At 35.7% G+C, this 20,421-nt stretch overlaps 2 protein-coding genes across 15 annotated transcripts in view; one reads left to right on the top strand and one right to left on the bottom strand.

The window, feature by feature from the left end:
• LOC121734381 (endophilin-A) overlaps positions 1-12,530 on the bottom strand; it is a 69,089-nt gene extending 56,559 nt beyond the window's left edge. For all 6 annotated transcript variants that reach the window (XM_042124956.1, XM_042124960.1, XM_042124962.1 and 3 more), the window contains exon 1: positions 12,362-12,530. The gene's annotated coding sequence lies outside the window, so the exon portion shown is untranslated. The remainder of the gene's footprint in view (positions 1-12,361) is intronic.
• Positions 12,531-14,310: 1,780 nt separating this feature from the next.
• The window catches only part of LOC121734365 (dmX-like protein 2), a 73,213-nt gene continuing 67,102 nt past the window's right edge, over positions 14,311-20,421 (top strand). For all 9 annotated transcript variants that reach the window (XM_042124924.1, XM_042124923.1, XM_042124917.1 and 6 more), the window contains exons 1-2: positions 14,311-14,569; positions 15,227-15,427. In XM_042124924.1, the coding sequence (XP_041980858.1) occupies positions 14,483-14,569; positions 15,227-15,427 (288 nt within the window). In that variant the 5' untranslated portion in view covers positions 14,311-14,482. The remainder of the gene's footprint in view (positions 14,570-15,226; positions 15,428-20,421) is intronic.

The raw sequence follows: 20,421 nt of genomic DNA, 5'->3' as shown, positions 1-20,421 counted from the left end.
CTAGACATCGGATTATATGCATTTGCATACTTGCATAATATGCAAATGCATACAATGTCACTTTTTAGGCGATAGTGCATATTTTGACAATTTTTCGTTGATAGTGCATATTTCGGTAATTTTATGCCCTCGTAGTCTCCAAACTAGCTATATGGCTATCATGCCACACACCGAGGCCACAAAACAGAGGTACGATAAATCAAAACACTACAAATATGTGGCTCCATCTCCATTTAAAAAATGCAAAACACCCAATAACAAAATTTTTCTTTGTAGTTGGCAACATTAGCAAAATATTTCAGTAAAGTAGGTAACGATTTAATAAACTTCCATGGGCATTAAGATTGCAATCGGAAAATGTTGCTAGAAATATACAATTGGTGCTGTATAAGAAATGAAAAATCCTGCATTTGATAAAATTAAAAAACATTGGCGCTTTTATTAACGGCACCACCGGAAAACTCTTCAAACAAAATAATAAATTTTAATATTAAGTGATCTTTGATTGTGCATATTTTGTGCATATTTCGGCCATTTTTTCATGCATATTTCGGCACTTTGATCGTGCATATAATCCGATGTCTAATTATTACAATATCATTTAAAATAATCGTTTGATTTGCAAATGTTTTAAAACGCCACATGAAAAACGATGTCGCAACAGTAATTATTACCATTTTCCTGTAAAAGTATTATCCGCACGCAATGTTCAGCTTATGTCGTGCTTTGATACTTTAAAGCCATAAAAATATTACATTTTTATAGTTTACAATGTCCGGCAAGTTTTAATTTATCCCCCTAAGTACTAAAAATATAAACACAACTAAAAATATACAAGGTCTGCTATTCTTTGTTTGGAATATTGGAAGTCGCATTACCGGCAAAGACCGAGGACTTGTCTTTGAATTAATTTGAGAAAAAGCTAGCTATTTATGCTGTATAACCATTTTCATTATCAAGTCTTTATAAATATTTAGCTTTAGGCAAAAAAGTAGAGCAAAATTTTGTAAATCCCATGTTATGCAAAAATCCAATATTATGCAACGCGTAAAAGCGGTACATAAAATGCACATGCACAAAGTTTTGATTGCTTGGTGTCCGGGGCTAGTCTCAACTTTGTCCGCTGTTCCTCTTTGAGTTTCAAATCAGAGAACACACATTTTTTTTGCATGCTTTTCTCAGTTCAGTCTACAGTCTACACCATACAAACACCACATAACACTATAGTTTTACTAGATGTCCCACGCGGCTTCGCCCGCGTAAATTAGGAATTTTACGGAAACCGTACATTTTCCCATAAAAAATAGCTTATGTCCCTACTCCCTTCACTTGGTCTACTCTATATCTGTGCCAAATCTTGCCATAAAAATTGCTCCCGTAGTTCGTAATTTCTAATATTTCCCCCATTTTCCCATATTTTCCTGAGTTTCTTCCTTCGTATTAGTCTTAGCGTGATAATATAATATGGCCTATAGTCTTACTCGATAAATGATCTATCTAACACTGAGATAAGTTTTTAAATCGGACCTGTAGTTCCTGAGATTGACGGGTTCAAGCAAATATACTCTTCAGGTTTATAATATTAGGTAGGTATAGATTTTTTTTAAATTATCGCTTGACAAACTCGAGTCTCGATCTAAAAGACTATAAAATGGTAGAATATGGTAGTGATGATGATGATGATGATGAATGTAGCATAATATGCTCTCCGTTCTTAAAACAACGCCAAAACTCCCAAAATTGTATCTATAAAGAATCAGGAGTTCTCTCAGCACCTTTCGAACCACGGTATACCAGGTATACCTCGGTGCAAAATCTTACTTGTTGGTAGCATATTCTTAGAATACTTCTCACGAAACCGAAGTCACCACATGTTTCCCTATAAATTTTAAGGAGTTCCCTCGATTACTTATGGATCCTTCATCAGATCACCACTTTTGTGAATATAATATCAAATTGGGATGATACCCTATATACCAAAAGAAAAATTTTGAAAATCGGTTAACAAACGGCGGAGTAATCTTTGAACATAAGAAAACGAACATAACACCTCCCCCATTTTGAAAGTCGGTTAATATTGTAGCCTATGTGTTATTCTGATGTATAAGCTATATTATTGTAAAGTTTCATTAAAATCCGTTCAGTAGTTTTTGCGTGAAAAAGTAACAAACACCCATACATCCATACATCCAAACAAACTTTCGCCTTTATAATATTAGTAGGATGTGGTGGTATTATAAAAGTGTACTTTTTCTGAATAAAATTAAATTAAGAAATTTAAAAAAACTCCCGCCAAAACAACTTTAAAAAGTAATGAAATAATATTTACTGCCTTAATTAAGTTCAAATAATTCCTAACTTGTGTAAAGTAATATTTTAGTACATAATTGTTGTCACGGTGTGTCGGGGGACCGCCAAGTAAACTACAACCTATAACCGCCAAGTCGCTGATTACCTATCTCGATTCAGATCGCTGTGAATTGATCCTTAAACTTGTTAAGTGAAATTAAACATCTACATTAGCGGTCCCCCGACACACCTTGACAACAATTATGCACTAAAATATTACTTTACACAAGTTAGGAATTATTTGAACTTAAAGGCAGTAAATATTATTTCATTACTTTTTAAAGTTGTTTTGGCGGGGGTTTTTTTTTAATTTCTTAATTTAATTTTATTTCAGACTTTTTAAACTTGTGTTGGTTATAGTGCAGAATAATTCCTATCAACAGAATCATATTCTTATGATTACCATCAATGTCCTTTTCGATGAGGCCGTTAAAATGAGCCCAAACATGAAACCTCCACTTTGGGTTCATACGAAGCTCGGTTCCTATAGAATCCAGGTGATGCTGCAGTAGCAGCATGTAAATATTTACTGTTTATACTTTATCTACTTCTTACTGGTTGTCACAATTAAAATGAGCCCAAACACGAAACCTCTGCTCTTAGTTGGCGAGGAGTTGGATATCCTATTGATTACAAGGTGATGCTGCAGCACCAGGTCAACTTTCCATTATTATGTGTATACGTATATTGTATATTCACTATACAATATACTAGAATGAAATATAAAACCCTTAACCCATCAACGACTACAAGTTGCTAACGGCCTTTCATGAACCAGATAAACCCTGATTGTTCAGGACTGAGCAGGCTGATGATGATGAATTATAGCTAAGAACACTCTCGATCATGTCAGCTTTCAAACAAAAAAAATGAGATCAAAATCGGTCCACCCGTTTGGATGCTACGATGCCACGGACAGATACACACACAGACAAACAGACAAACAGACAGACAGACAGACAGACAGACAGACACGTCAAACTTATAACACCCCTCTTTTTTGTCGGGGGTTAATAAAAGGAAGCGTATTAGTTTATGGTTGATCCGGAGCCTAAATAACCAATACGTATACTTTTTGTCAAAATTTGTTCAAGAATTTTGCAGGAAAAAAACAGTTTCTTTCTAGAGAGTATAAGTGCATCTATAAAATTATAACTTTTTAACAAAAAATTGAAAATTACTTCTAAGGTAAAAACAATAGTCTTAAAAATATGATCTAAAAAGAATGAAATAACTCTTTCTTCATTAGCGCCTTTTTCGAAATTAGAGTAAGCCTCAACCAATTTGTTCTCAATTTTCATTCTTTTGAATTGGGTAAGTACTGGCTAAGTTCTATGTCAAGTATCTCAGCTCTGGGCTGGACGTCTACAGGTTAGAAAATTAAGATGCCTTCTTTTAATCCCGTGAAACAAATAGAAAATGGTAGTAGGCGTGAAAAACAAAGTCAAGGTCGAAAGGAAAAAAAACAAGAAAAAGCACCACTCCATTAGCGAAAGAAGTTTAGTAATCGGATAAGTAGTTTTAGAGATTCGTGTTTACCGCAAGATCTTCGTCCCTGTGAAATTCCGGGAAACACATCTCACATCTTTCAGAGTACTGTATTAAAGGCTCGATTCCTGGGTCCATCGAGCTTTGATAGGAATTCAAAGAAAGTTGAAATATTACTCAAAAATGTTCAGATTCTCAAGAATAAGACCTGGCTATGATATTTACTGTCAAAACTCTCTATAATTATATGCTCATTTTGTGGAAGTACCTTCATTATTGAGAATACGTTTATATGTAATACTCACTAGCATTACAGAGTAAGTCATAACCTTGTAAATATCTGTTCCTTTCCGAAAGTACATATTTATTTGTATTTAAGCATATTGAGACATACATTAATGACCAAAGACGCTTCAAGCTAAGCAATTATTATCGATCACGTGTTTGGAGAAACTTTTTTTTTTTTTTATGAAATAAGGGGGCAAACGAGCAAACGGGTCACCTGATGGAAAGCAACTTCCGTCGCCCATGGACACTCGCAGCATCAGAAGAGCTGCATGTGCGTTGCCGGCCTTTTAAGAGGGAATAGGGTAATAGGGGAGGGTAGGGAAGGGAAGGGAATAGGGGAGGGTAGGAAAGGGAATAGGGTAGGGGATTGGGCCTCCGGTAAACTCACTCACTCGGCGAAACACAGCGCAAGCGCTGTTTCACGCCGGTTTTCTGTGAGAACGTGGTATTTATCCGGTCGAGCCGGCCCATTCGTGCCGAAGCATGGCTCTCCCACGTATAAACTGCTTCTTATTAGAACATATTAATTAAGATTTAAGAGGAATTAGGTACATAATATGATAAAGAATAATAATAATTCATACGCCGGACTTGCTTACTTCTGAAAAGTAAAAAGTAGTTCACAGCCGCGTATTATTACAGATACATTAATAATTAAAGGCGCTTCAAGCCAAGCATCAAATAATATCGATCACAAGTTTACTACGCCCATATCGGATAAAGGAACCGCTTCTTATATGAACAGATTCATTCAGGTCACAGAATCCCTCCTTGTACCACCCCCCGCCCCACCCTCGTCTGAGCTTTTCATTACGAAAAATAATATCCCGGTTGATAGGAATTATAATTATAATTACTCGGTTGCCAGCGCCAGGTTAATGTACCTGATAAATGATAATATTTGAACGTTTCCTTACTAGAGTTTATTCTGGGAAAACGTACCAAATTACCAATCAAATGTGGCGTCTATTTTCTGTGTTTGTGTTTAATTTATTTCTGGAGGCAATGTTATTTTTGTCTTGAAATACGAAAATAAAAGATTTGATCAGTACCCCGATTACTATTTCAATGCAGTTTCGTTCCTCATTCGATCTAGTCCATTTCCGCAAAATACTTTTGATTAGGAAATACATACATAACAATTTTGTAGCTAAGTGGGAAAAACACAGACTAAAGCTATAATAATGGAATCGGGGTACAGATATTAAGAGGCGTTTTTGGTACTGATAAATTTCAGTTTTTTAAACAGATGGTTACAAAATATATATGAATAGATGAATCAGAACAGAAAATAATCGTAATCGATAATAATACTACCAGATGCGCATTATGTATTTTATCTTCTCAATCACATTTATATATAGATAGATTTACATATGCTTATGATTAGATACTTCATAGTGGGCAAACCTCTCAATGAAGGGACTACGCAATTATGACGTCACCAAGTGCAGGCAAGGTAAGGTGACTAGCGTTAGATAACAGGATTACCTCAATGCCATAGACCTATGGTACACATTTTTTTTCAAGGTGTACATCGGATGAAGTCATCGCCTAGTTTTTACCCAACTACGGCGAAGCAAAAAGGAGGGTTATGATGTCATTTGGCAAACACCTCTTTAACGATAAACGGAGGAGACATTAACTGCAAACCTGGCGATTTTAACTAAGTATAGAAGATGATAAACTTTGATTGGTTTGTAAGAATTTAACAGGAGTTTATCTTTTCAATTGCGTTGTTGAATGGTTTGCGTTTGCGCGCGTTTGTTTGAGGGCAGTTAAACAAACGCGATAATAAATGGCTAAATTCCTGTAAAAAAAAACCTAACAGCCGGGCATAGCAGACTACTCCTTAACACCTCCATCGTGGGTATCGCAGACACAATAGATTTTCAATTGATATGTGGCAGCCGACTGCCGCTTGAGGATTAATGGCTTAAGGGCAAGATCCAAAAACTCTATCCCCGAACGAACAATTAAATTGCTCACGCAGACTGCTACCAATCGTCAATCCCAGTCATAATTCTATAGTCTAGGCCAGAAAGTATCAAGGAAGAAGCGCATGATATATAATAGCACGCGTGTCCTTGTTTACTGGAATATGGCCTATAAAGACAAGGCTGGCGCCCGCTGGTCTGTCGCCGGCCTAGAATTAAGACCCAATGCCAAATAGGTCAGACGACCATGGCCAATTTATTGCCTACGATCGAGATTTCAATTTTCAACCGTTACTTCCCTCGAGGTTTATAACAGATATACCACATGCATCTGGTGAGTGGTGGTTAAAAATTAGTGAAGTCAAGACCACAGAAATAGATCAAGATATGTCTGTGGTCAAGTCTCAAGAGATATTATGTAGAGTTTGGTAAAATTTTACATTTGCCTGCACCAATGGAAGAAAGGGATTTTCTAGAAAGGGATTTTCTTCCGTGTCCACACGAGTGTTTTGAAACAAAGTTGATAAAGTGCGGACCCGACTCAAAATCTAGCAAGCCTTAATTTAAAAGGCTTTAAATCTGCAAGCAAATGCGAGAAATACCTAAATAAGAAGTCCTAAAACGTACCCTGAAGTGCATTATCCTTATTTCATTGTTGCTATATTTGAAATCAAATTAATGCAGTAATAAAATAGCGCTTAATACAGGCTTGTCTGACGTCTGTCTAGCGGCAGGGCGTTTACCCTGTGCTTTAAAGGTTCAAAGGACAGACGATCCTTTCAAATAAAGTATTTTAATGCAACTTACGAGCAAATTATTAGAACCCCTTTAGATATTAATACTGAATAATATGTGTCTAGCCAAGGTGAACGAATGACCACTGAAAGCCGAAAAGTTTCCAACCAGATGAGCAGGCTCAGCCGAATAGGCAAATATGCTTTCATTATGATTCATCATCAGCACGCATGGCCACTATAAAAAGTGTTTCTTTCAACGGCAGAATAGAAAAGTGACAGTTTGATAAAGAAAAAATTGGACCCCCAAATCTGTCTACAATCCCAAATAGGTACATAGTATGGTCACGCCAAGCCTGCAGGCTGTTGCTGTCAAATTGCTGAACTATGTAGGCTTTGTTAGCCATAGCTTCCGTCTGTCACGCTTACGATCATCCATGGCCACCCCTTATATTTTTTCTTCCAAACTCTAAATCATTTACTTCTGTTTTTTTTTCATTAAATTGTTAAATTACTTTACAGACCACACGTTTCGCAGACACATAAAACACATGTCCCCAGCGTCCAGCGTACGTGCACGACAGTGCAATGTAATTTCACAAAACATATGTGTCTCAACATCCCACTAATGTAATTAGGCCCTAAATCTCTTGTCGAGTGTAATACAAAGAAAGAAAAATGTGGCCCTTGGAGCATAGTTAAGTTTCGCAGAAACTTTGCAGAGTTTAAGGGACGTCACCGACAAAAAATAACCCCTTTAAAGCAGTCAGGAACTCAACCTTTTTTATACGGGCCACAAACACGTTTTTTTTATGAAATAAGGGGGCAAACGAGCAAACGGGTCACCTGATGGAAAGCAACATCCGTCGCCCATGGACACTCGCAGCATCAGAAGAGCTACAAGTGCGTTGCCAGCCTTTTAAGAGGGAATAGGTTAATAGGGGAGGGTAGGAAAGGAAAGGGAATAGGGGAGGGTAGGGAAGGGAATAGGGTAGGGGATTGGGCCTCCGGTAAACTTACTCACTCGGCGAAACACAGCGCAAGCGCTGTTTCACGCCGGTTTTCTGTGAGAACGTGGTCTTTCTCCGGTCGAGCCGGCCCATTCGTGGCGAAGCATGGCTCTCCCACGTATAAACGTTTTGGTCTTGGTGTCGCAGGCCGCAACCAAAATTTTGGTGGGTGTGAACTTCAGAATAATTTAACTTCACGCGGGCCACTGATAAAGTCCCGACGACGGACCGCTGCAGATTGGGTATAGCTAGCTGCTTTAGAGGTACCAGCTACTATGGAGTTTCGGTCGCGGTTACTTTAGAAGGTATTCTGAAGGTCTATCTGACCTTCGATAAAGAGTAAAGCTCAATATTTTATATTAATTTCTTCGAGGTAACTGTAGGAATCTGGAACAGGGCTGTAGCTAGAGTCAAATTTGAGGTAGGGCAGCGTCGGTTACAGGTAGGGCGGAAGCAAAAATATCGGTCAAGTGCGAGTCGGATTCGTGCACGAGGGGTTTCGTACCGTTATAGATAAAAATAGGCCAAAATTGTGTTTTTTTGTAATTGAGCCCCCTTTAAATATAAATGTTATTTTAATTGTATTATTAATTCATTAAGTGATTTCGCAAAAATGTCCAGTGCCTACTGTTGCCATTAATATCACTATGCAGCAAAAAAGGCCAAAAACACGAATCCTTAAATATTGATTTTATTTTGTTTTTAGTATTTGTTGTTTTGATTTATCTCTAGGTCAATGATGTATTCAATTCATTCAATAGTTATTCTTAGATACTTAAAAAAATTCTGTGACAAAGCATGAGCACTATATCTAAGAACTACATATTATTAAATCCTCAATTACGAAGAACGAGCGAACAATATGGTTAAACTTCTGCATGTAGTGATCCACGAGTAGCGATTGTATTTTGCGCTTTCACCTGTTTTGAGCAGTGAGGTTTTTCGTCGTCAATTTGCTGTTCAACCTTCCGTTTTTTTCCAAAGAAAGCCCGTATATCCATCGCGAAATCGAAGAATACTCAATTTAATATTATGTCAATACAAAAAAGAACTGTATTTATTTTTGAAGAAAACACTCTTTACTTTACTTCACTTGAACCAAACAACCAACAATCATAAACAACCTTTCGGTAATGTAAAATGTTTATTAACTGGGATTCCCCGTACGAAAGATTGCCGATATTGCAATCTATGGTATTCACAGATACTATTATAATTAAATGGACGCATCGCTTCATGTAATCGTGATTCAAATGCCATCTATACACAGAACAAAGAATTATTATTGACAACTTCTGTGGCCCAATGGTTGGGCGTGTGGCAGCTTAATCCGGGGGACGCGGGTTCGAATCCTGCCAACGGAACAAAAAGTTTTTAAAGGTATAATAAAAATCTTAACTATATAATGTATAGTTTATATAAGAATAAAGTATATTTCTGTTGTCTAATACCTGTAATGCAAGTCCTTTAGGTCTTCCTTTTTAGGGTTCCGTACCCAAAGGGTAAAAACGGGACCCTATTACTGAGACTTCGATGTCTGTCCGTCTGTTTCCAGGCTGTAACTCAAGAACGGTAATAGCTAGAGAAATGAAATTTTCACAGCTGATTATGTATTTCTGTTGCCGCTATAACAAAAATACTAAAAACAAAATAAATTAAACCGCGCACGTACCGTTAAAGAGCAAAAATAGTATGGGACCTACCTACCTACCTAACCCTTAATTTTTTTTTTTTACTTTTTTTATTAGGTATTTATTAAATTACATATATTATTAAGGCCTTTGTGAAAATTTCAAGTGCCTACCTGTTGTCAACATTGATAGTTAAGCAAAAAATGTTAGAAAAATCACGTTTGTTGTATGGGAGCCCTCCTTAAATATTTAACCCTTCGTGCGCGGGTCCGACTCGCACTTGGCCGATTATTGGTATTTTTAAGGTAGGGCATTGTGATTTTAAGGTAGGGCATTGCCCCACTATGCCCCCCCCTAGCTACGGCCCTGATCTGGAAGTCTTTCACTGCCGGACATTTTTGACAGTAGCGGTCTGGCAGTGTGGACTGCCAGACAACCACAAAGTCCAATACTTTAAAAAAGTTTAAGGGTGGCTGTCCCTGGCTATTATCAACGGCATTCACGTAAATAAGAGCGCGCACATAGTTTTATTTCACCCGTTCATGAATTCTTTAAACGGTAGTGAAGTAAAAGTTAATTGGAGGGTCCGGGGGAGTTCTATTAATAGCCGGCCTCCCGCCATGTCGTCGGTTTTTTTTATGGTTTGAATGCAAACAAAACATGTTTATTCAGCCTTTTGATGAAATTATGGAATGGTTACGAATTACAAGTCTATAATATAATGAATGTAAAACAGGCGCGAGCCCTGCATCAAATTTCGGCGGTCGTCAAAACATTTTTGGAAGGGTCACAAGTCACAACTCACAAATAGTAATAGGCAAAATTATTATACCTATGTCGAAGTTGAAAACCTAAGTCTAAAATAGTAATTACCTAGATTCTGTTGCATGCAATGAAGATATTTAGGAGATAATATGTAAGAACTTTTTCACTTTTCATTCAAATATAGTCTGTCAAAAAAGTGGAGAAATTAAAAAGTGGCAACATCGTAGTGTCTTCCCTTTCAAATCAATCTAAGAAAAAAGGGGTGACACTACGATGTTGCCACTTTTTAATTTCTTCACTTTTTTGACCGACTATAAATACGGTACTACAATAATTAAGTATGTTTGTTTGTTATTCAGATAAGGTACTTATAAGGAAATAAGAAAGTTTCGATTGAGTCCAAAAATATGTAAGGACTAACTGCGCGAACAAAGTTGCTGGCCACATTTAGTAAAATGTGTATTTTTAAGCTAAGTGTGGAAGTATTTCATATTGGAACGAAGTTCCTTATCACGCGTTCGGCGAACTAGACAGGCTAGACAGAACGATATTTGACCTCGACACTTTTTATTAGTACCTGCATGGTAGGGGCAGACGACGTTGATAGTATTCCTATGCGTCAACTAGATGGCGTTTTTTGAGAATAAACAGCGACGTATTGTTAGTATTCCTGGGCGTCAATAGGTGGAGTTTTTTAATATTTTTTTTGAGTGTATATATGGATACAGGTTTTTTGAACATAAGAAATAACTTCGTTTTGTTCGGGTGTCCCTTGACACCTCTCAAGTTTTTTGTATGTTGATTCAGGCCCTCTTGCACTGTCTGAGCTCATGTAAAACTATGTTTTATAATCACTTTTCTTTATAACATCAGGAAGCAAACAAAATAACATTGTTTTAAATGCTATGTTAATTTTAATATAGGCAAACATAAGTGGAACTGAATGATATATTTAAAGTATCCTTGAGTAGGTAGGCTTGTCATACTTAAGGTTTGTACAGTGTTCTAGTTCCTACAAAATATTGTCATATTTTGTACTGAGTTGCAAATAAAAATTATCTTTTGTTTACTGATAATTTTGTTTATTATCTAAATGTATTTAATGTTTGTTTACTTTTCGATCTTTGTATTTAGTTTTTTCATTTCTTTGAAGTTTTTAAATAATTAGTACAGTTGTAAAAGATAGATTTTTGCTTACACATTTAGGTAATTAACAACATACTGATATAAGAATGTATGACATAAGAATCCTTGCGAATTCATAGCACCCCAAAACCCATCTTTACCACAAGGTGATAAAGCCTAAAATTGCTTAAAACTGGTGCGTAGCCACAATTTTGACTCACTTATTAGTGTCAATTAGCTGTTGTTCTTTTATTAAATCTTCATTACAAACAGAATTGAGCATTGTTTTAACACGGCTCTTATCATAATAGTGTTGATACAGGCTTGGCCTGATATAACACTATCAGGAAGTATAATATGTATAAATATGAATATTTAAAACATCTGTTATTGACCGAGGAAAGAGTGATTCATTATATTGCTGAATGAAATGAACTTTTTACAGTGTATTATGTTACTAAATGTTGCCTAAATTGTTTAGTGTGTAGGAAGTTAAACATTTTCTCCAATAAATAATTCAACCTTTCCGACTCAAAGTATCTCCAAGCTAAATGTCATCAATTAAGCTGTTTAAGCACATTCTTAAATTTTCAGTAGTGCCCTTAAGCTTTATTACCTTGTAGTAAAGAATTAACTTTGCTATATCTGTACTAACTGCCTCAATGTTGTGAGCATGGCACAACTTATAACATAAGTACAAAAATCTTTGTAAGTATAGTATAAATACAAGTAGTTGCATTGTGATTTGTGGGTATACAGTTGTCTAAAGGTATGTAGAATAACTTAGTAAGATAATATATAAGTAGACAATTTTAGCATAACTGAACGTTGTTTAATTTTTTTCAATACACAAACATTTACCACATAGCAAGGTAAATGTTACCAATAAGAATTTTAAACATAATTGATTCAATCAATAACAGAAGATAGAGACGGACCACATACTGTAGCAGCTCCAGATACTTAGAATTCTTCTTATTACCAAGAAACCATGTAAAAAACGTATGCCTAATAAAATGACTGATTTCACTTACCTGAGAATCTTGTCATGTATCAAAGGAATAAACTTGGAACACTGAGAAATCGTTGTATCTTGATAATCACTTTTTGTTGCGTTAACTCTGAATGAAATAATAAGTTTACTTTATAATTTATTTCATTGAAAATAATCCAATAAATAGTTTACGGACGTATACGAAGAGAATACGACCGACAGTTTGTCAAATTGAAGTGTGTTCCTATTTTCCAAAAGTCTTATAATAGAGCGAGACTTTACGAGTTTATTGGACATTTAAATAGTACTCAACATGTAGGTACTCAATTAATGGCACTGGTCAGTTTACTACTTAAATTTTCGGAACTTACACTTCAAAGTCAAAGTTTTTAAAATGTCATGTCAGTTGTCTATGCTTTTCAATTAATATCGATTTTGATTTTGAGTTTTGAGTTTTGCAAAAATTACATGCAAATCGCAATGCTATCATGCTCAGACTCAGAGTCTCAGTTTACATTATTTTTCAATGGCATCAAATGGGTAGCCGACCTGTCTTACCCAATTTAAAATAGAATAATAATTGACTTTGGTGGCAGGGTGACCATATTTAAATTACAGATCCTGCCATACTTTGGTCAAAAAACTGCCAAAACCTGCCAAAGCCTGTAGTAAAAAATACCCAAATACTGCCAACTTATTTACTGTTGTTTTAAAGTATAAAAACTAAAAATACACATTTTATATTGCAATTTTTTATTAGATTAACCCTATCTTATCGTATTAAAGACTAGAGGAGAGAGCCTTGTATCCACGGAATATATAACACTACAAGAAAGGGCGTATGGGCGTGGCCCGCGTACCATAGTTATGTCCAGCTGGACATAACTTAACTCGCACGCAAAAGGAAATTCATGAGTACGGATTTAAACCTTACATTAGTTGACGTAAGGTGTAAAATTGCGTACAACTTCAAGTCTTATCATATTTAGCTGTCAAGCGCCATCTAGCGTTGAATAACTGAAGTCGGTAGTCAGAGCCGGTATTGCTAAATTTAAATTCTTCTTTATTTCAAAAGGGTTAGGAGTGTTTTTACGACATTGTATTTAAAAAAGAAATCTCTTATTGACTGGTTATTTCTTTTGTGTGCGTAAAATGTTACTGTGTGAGTTTGGCGACAGCAGTTTCAATGAAACTTACTTGCTATGCCCCTTCCTTAAGTGTTATATATTCCGTGCTTGTATCGGCGTTACATATGAGTAAAAAGCGTATCAAGTTATAGGATATTAGTTACCACACAAGAGAAGTACAGTTCGACAAGGCTGTTTATGAACGTGGCGAGAAAAGGAACTAACGCTTAGATATCATACCTACGTAAAAACGTCATTTTTGACAGTTCTCCTTTACCAGCAGCACCCATTGACATATTTGACATGTTCATTTAAAGCCTTGTCGAACTGTACAGGGAAATACCCCATTGCCATTGTCGGAAATTTAAGATGCAATAATAAAATTTATTTTTCATACCCTGCCAAATCACCACATCCTGCCAAAACCTGCCAAGTTTTTAAAACGTCAACTGCCATAGGCCAAAATAAGATGCCAATCCTGCCAAAATGGCAGGAACCTGCCACATATGGTCACCCTGTTTGGTGGCCTGAAGGCAATAGGCATGGGCGTATATAAACTATAAAGGGGGGGGGGCTTTTTATACGTCAATTTGATTAATTTTGCCATATTTTTAGGTTTGATATATTCACTTTAGCTTTTGATATGGCGTCAAGAAATTAACCAGTCAACAACGGTGGCCGGTGCCTAATGCCTATCCTATTGAATTTATAAATTCCGTTATAGATAATGTTTTCTGTTCGCTCGATATCGATATATATTATAAATCGATCTTAAACAGAGAATATTTTTCTTTGAAATCGATATAGTGAAATTATTTTCTTAAATGGCAACAAAAATCATACGTCATTCTCTCACGTTCGATGTGTGGTGTCACAGAGAATTCGTGATCGTACAACTTAGAAAAGATTATCTTAATTAATGTTTTACATCGTGTAATTAATTTTTACCATGATAATAGAAGAGGAGAACGTGACCTTTTGGTGTTTAGTACAAGAACATTGAACATAATTCGGTTTCAACAAGATTAATCATCATGAACTGTCATCAAGTATTAAGTGGAGCCTGTAATTCAGGGGATCAATGTTTTGCTGTTGGTTCAGTGGAGGGAATACCTTTTACCGTGAGTTTTACTCTAAAGCCTTATTACTGTCGAATCTACTAATCCCCGAACAGACGTATTATGAAAAGTTATCACAGACTAATTTTGGACTAATCTTGGTCACAGGAAAACCTAATTTAGCCCTCAGTGCTAGTATTACCTTCATGCGTGTGTTTTTAACGTTTTCGTTCTCACCAAATCAATCTAATGATATAACTTAACTACCTCATAAGTACATAATAATTGTATTTTAATTATAACATACTGCAAATGTTATCTTGTCACCTAAATAAAAATTTGAAAACAATTATTTAAATGTGAAAGGTGGTATAAACTAAGTATATTTATTTGATGTTATTAATAATGATAACCTCTATGGACATTTATTAATGTAACCAAATTCATGAAAGATAAAATTTGACATTGTTTTTGTTTAATATTATTTTAAGTAGTTTAAATCAAGCTGTTATCAAGCTAATGTAATCATTAAAAAAATAGGAACTTAATTAAATCCTCGATTGTGGATTCTTGGAAATCTGTTGTTATTTTATTGTTATCGCGGTTTATACACATAATTAGTTATTAACTAATATATGCATATAAATTATTACTCAATAATAAAAATATAATAATATTAAATTGCTTAGTATATATCCTAAATAAATATCGCTTTTTTAGGCTTATGCTGCTGGATGTAACATAGTAGTGCTTGCGTCAAACTTTGAGCGAGTCCAGATTATACCGGGGGCTATCCATGGCTATGTGCGTATCAGTTCTCTGGACTGTAGTACAGACACTGGAAAGATTGCCGCAGCATATGGAGCTGAAGTCTGCATATTTGAACCAACACCATTGATTCATACAGCGGCCACTACTCATGTAAGTATAATTTATGTTTTGTACCATTGTGCATTGTAGTAGTAATATTTTCTGACCACAAGTTATTGTGTCAGTGTATCTCTTGGTGTTACTTAGTTTTTTGTCAACTTTAACATTAATTATGACGGATTAATATTTTATTACTTAGATTTTGTTTGTTATTACACATTATTACAGGTGTATTATTAAGATATTTTTTTAATAAAATTATTTTTAAATATTACTCTTCACTATGCAAAATAACATTCTTCCAAGAATAATTACAATAATGAATTAAAAGCTATTATTTCCCAAGGCCAAACAACAATCATTATGTAATCCTTGTTGTTAGTTGTCAGTGATATTTTCAGTAAGCATATGGACTTAGTTTGTTGTTATCTTATATATATATATATAAAAATGGATTTTTAAATGTGTTAGTCGCGCTAAAACTCGAAAACGGCTGAACGGATTTGGCTGATTTTAGTCTTAAAATATTCGTCCAGAAGTAGAAGTCCAGGGAAGGTTTTAAAGTGACACGAAGTTCACCGGGACAGCTAGTTCAATAAACATTTAACAAATAAAGGAACATGCAAAGATAATAACTCAAATGTTTTCACTTTTTTTTTTATGAAATAAGGGGGCAAATGAGCAAACGGGTCACCTGATGGAAAGCAACTTCCGTCGCCCATGAACACTCGCAGCATCAGAAGAGCTGCAGGTATGTTGCCGGCCTATTAAGAGGGAATAGGGTAATAGGGGAGGGTAGGGATGGGAAGGAAAGGGAAGGGAATAGGGGAGGGTAAGGAAGGTAATAGGGTAGGGGATTGGGCCTCCGGTAAACTCACTCACTTGGCGAAACACAGCGCAAGAGCTGTTTCAGGCCAGTTTTCTGTGAGAACGTGGTATTTCTCCGGTCGAGCCGGCCCATTCGTGCCGAAGCATGGCTCTCCCACGTATAATCCACCACCCACCCACCAAAGTGTTGTAATGTATAATTAATCATTTTTAAATCTAGATTTTAGGTGATATTATTTATCTAGATATAGGTTTTTCTTTATATATGTTAGATACAATAATAACAAATTTTCCTGCTTCATATAATTTTCCGATCATAGAAGTGAAAAAGAATCAAATTCTTTTTCACTTTTCACACAAGCGAGAAGATCCTGCGTAATAAACTAGCTAGGACACCCCTTTTAGCTGCAGTAGGGTGGAAAATAAAAATTCTCTTAAATTTTTCTTTTTTTTTATTGTTTACTAGGTGACGCCCGCAACTCCGTTGCGCCAAAATTAGTTTTTCGCGCGGGAACATTGTCCGGTATAAAAAGTATTCTGTCTCCTTTCCCGGGACTCAGAGTATCTCTATTCAAAATTTCAGCAAAATTGGTTCAGTGCGAGCGGTTTGGGCGTGAAGATGTAACAGACATCCATACTTTCGCATTTATAATATTAGTATGGATATGGATATGCGGAACCCTATTATGAAATAATTGTCGCTCTGTTCCTGAACACGTTATTTACCATTTAGCACATAACGCTAAGTAAATACGTGTAAAGCAATTTGCTTGTGTTCAATTCGTTCAATAAACGCTCTTGGCGGTCACATGACTGGCAATTGTGGGCATTGTAGGCTCGGCGCGCACGTCTTCGTATAATATAGGCAGGATAATTGCATTTCCAGTCTTTGGTAATATTTACCTTCATAGGTTTTTATTCCATTCATTAAAGTAATGTCAATAGAGTAGGGATTTAGATGACGAGCCTAAAAATGAGAGTTGAAATATTGATGGGGACGGAGTTGTTGGATTTACACGCAAACCATAAATATATAACATTATGCAGCTCTACTCTACATCAGATTTGCCCGTGAAAAGTAGCAAAATTCTGACACAAATATTAAGGTGCCCTCTTAACTTTTTAAGTTATCTGAAATCACGCACGCGCCGATTGCGATCTATTATAAAGATACTGTATTGATATACAATGATTTGCCCTTGTTTGATACGTTAGAAAAGTTGCATGACAGACAAGGACAAAACATTGTACTATCAGAGAACTTGATCCATAGGCAGATGGCGGACCTGCGTAATTTGGTCGCGTTATGACAAGCCGAAAGATCACATCCATGATCCAACATTAAATTGACAACCCGGCCAAATGACGTAGGCTTACAAACTGCTTAACGGTCGTTCCTAATATTTGATCTATCTCTGGTTTTGCCCTACTAGAGATAGGAATAGCTCATAAGTCATAATTGACATAAAATATATTATGTCTCTAATGTCTAATGTGAGTTATTCCTATCTCTAGTAGGGCAAAATCAGAGATAGATCAAATATTGGGAACGGCCGTAAATGAATCAATTTCTTCGATGGCGAAATAATAGTCTAGATCTTTTTATTAATAAGTGAGACTATAAGCTGTAATGAGGCCGTAAGGAGCTTATTAAATACTTATTAGATCTCCAATATCGTATTCAGTCTCTAAAGATTAGGTTAGTTTTATATCTAGGTTACCTAGGGAATAGGGATATATTATTTTCAATGTAGCTGTAAGAAAACTAAGCATTCACACTCATCCTATCCTACTTCCTACTAATATTATAAAGGCGAAAGTTTGTTTGGATGTATAGATGTATGGATGTGTGGATGTATGGATGTTTGTTACTCTTTCACGCAAAAACTACTGAATGGATTTTAATGAAACTTTACAATAATACACCTTATACATCAGAATAACACATAGGCTACAATTTTAACCGACTTTCAAATGGGGGAGGTGTTATGTTCGTTTTCTTATGTTGAACGATTACTTCGCCGTTTGTTAACCGATTTTCAAAAATTTTCTTTTGGTATATAGGGTATCATTCCAATTTGGTATTATATTCATAAAAGTGGTGATCTGATGAAGGATCCATAAGTAATCGAGGGAACTCCTCAAAATTTATAGGGAAACATGTGGTGACTTCGGTTTCGTGAAAAGTATTCTAAGCATATGCTACCAACAAGTAAGATTTTGCACCGAGGTATACCTGGTATACCGTGGTTCGGAAGGTGCTGAGAGAACTCCTGATTCTTTATAGATACAAGTTTGGGAGTTTCGGCGTTGTTTTAAAAACGGAAAGCATATGCTACTATGCAAATTACATTCATCATCATCATCATCACTACCATAATACCATGCATCGTCCCATGATTATGAGCCTATTATTGGTACTTTTCATAGTCTTTTAGATCGAGACTCGAGTTTGTCAAGCGATAATTTAAAAAAATCTATACTTATAATATTATAAACCTGAAGAGTATGTTTGCATGAACGCGCTTATCTCAGGAACTACAGATCCGATTTAAAAACTTATTTCTAATTTCAGCGTTACATAGCTCATTTATCGAGTAAGGCTATATTATTATCACGCTACGCCTATACGACCGAAGAAACTCAGGAAAATGTGGGAAAAACGGGGGAAATATTAGAAAGGGTTTATCTCACTCTATCTAACTACTGGAGCAATTTTTATGGCAATATTTGGCACATAATATGTACATATACATATAGAGTAGACCACGTGAAGAGAGTATAGCTATTTTTCATGGGAAAATGTACGGTTTCTGTAAAATTCCTAATTTACGCGGGCGAAGCCGCGCGGGACATCTAGTAATATTATAAATACGAAAGGCTGCCTGATACCTCTTCATGCTTTAGTTATTTTGATGAAATGGTCACCTCTTTGTGAAATGGTTTTTATCGCGAAAAATGTACGGTACCCAATGATATATTATATAAAAAACTCAAAGATCATTGACGGTACCCGAATATCGGGCGATATCAGCGCGAACGAGGTTGCGTATAGAATATTAAATTCTATGACTTCCATTTTTGAATTTTCTCCCTCTCTTCTTATATTGAATCATCCTTCAAAGTGTAAGAGGAGGCCATAGCCTATGAGAATTGTACTAGAATACTACAACTCACAGGTATCTAATAAATAGAAATAAACACAATAAACCGAGCAAAATGTAAATAATTATTTAAAATGGCGCTACAAAAATAATTACTTTTATTAATAGGTTATAGGCCCCCCAGTTTAACAACGCATTAAGATAAGGACAGGTACTGAAATGTTTATCCATAAAGCTATATTTTCGGTCAGTAAACTCATTAATCTCGCAACGTAAATACACAATATACATATGTAAATAATATAGTAGACAATCTTCATAATAGAGTAGGCCGCTCGGAATTAAAGCGCACGCACACATTAGCATGATTTCAGATACCTTGAAGTAGCAAAATAAGGCAGTATTCCGCCCCGTATAATACTTGTACGGGAGCCCTAGAACATTTTTTTTATTACTATCAAGCTAAAGCCAGATAAAAATGTTGTTCGTCTTATCAAAATGGAGCTACTCACAAAAAATTAGCTTGATAGTAATAAAAAAAAATGTTCTAGGGCTCCCGTACTATTGTTTTTATATTGAGGAAGTTTGATTCACTCGACTGAGCTATTCTACTGTATGTAGTATACTGTTTAAAACTTTACTCGTATTATAAATATTGTGTTATACCAGATTCGATCATTGGTTTCTACTATTTACATAGTAAAAATAGCGTATAGGCTATAAACTGACTTGATTTTTACCAGACTCCCAGTGAAATAAGCAACACCGATTTATACTAATTTTTGCCTATTTCAGTTTAAGAGTTAGAGAGAGTGTCTACGTAACTATTATTTACAAAAGAATCGTTGAACGTACGAAAAAGTTATTAAAAATATTTTAACCTCTTTTGTATGTCGGTTAAAAGCCACGTTTGATAGGATTTCATAGAACAAGGATGATTTACAATAAGGGCCAACCCACACGTACCTCAAGTCACAACCACACCACGTCGCAACGTCAAAATGCCGTCAAGCAGTGGTTACGTGTGAATGGTGTCGCTGCAGCTTTTTGTAGTTGCGTTGTTCCTTGTGGTACCGACAAAATGTCGACGTGGTTGCGTTGTCGCCACTCGCC

The sequence above is a fragment of the Aricia agestis genome, chromosome 15 (assembly GCF_905147365.1).
Source record: "Aricia agestis chromosome 15, ilAriAges1.1, whole genome shotgun sequence".
Taxonomy (NCBI): Eukaryota; Metazoa; Arthropoda; class Insecta; order Lepidoptera; family Lycaenidae; genus Aricia; species Aricia agestis.
Note: the sequence above shows the minus strand (reverse complement) of the source record. Positions and strands in the feature narration are given on the sequence as shown.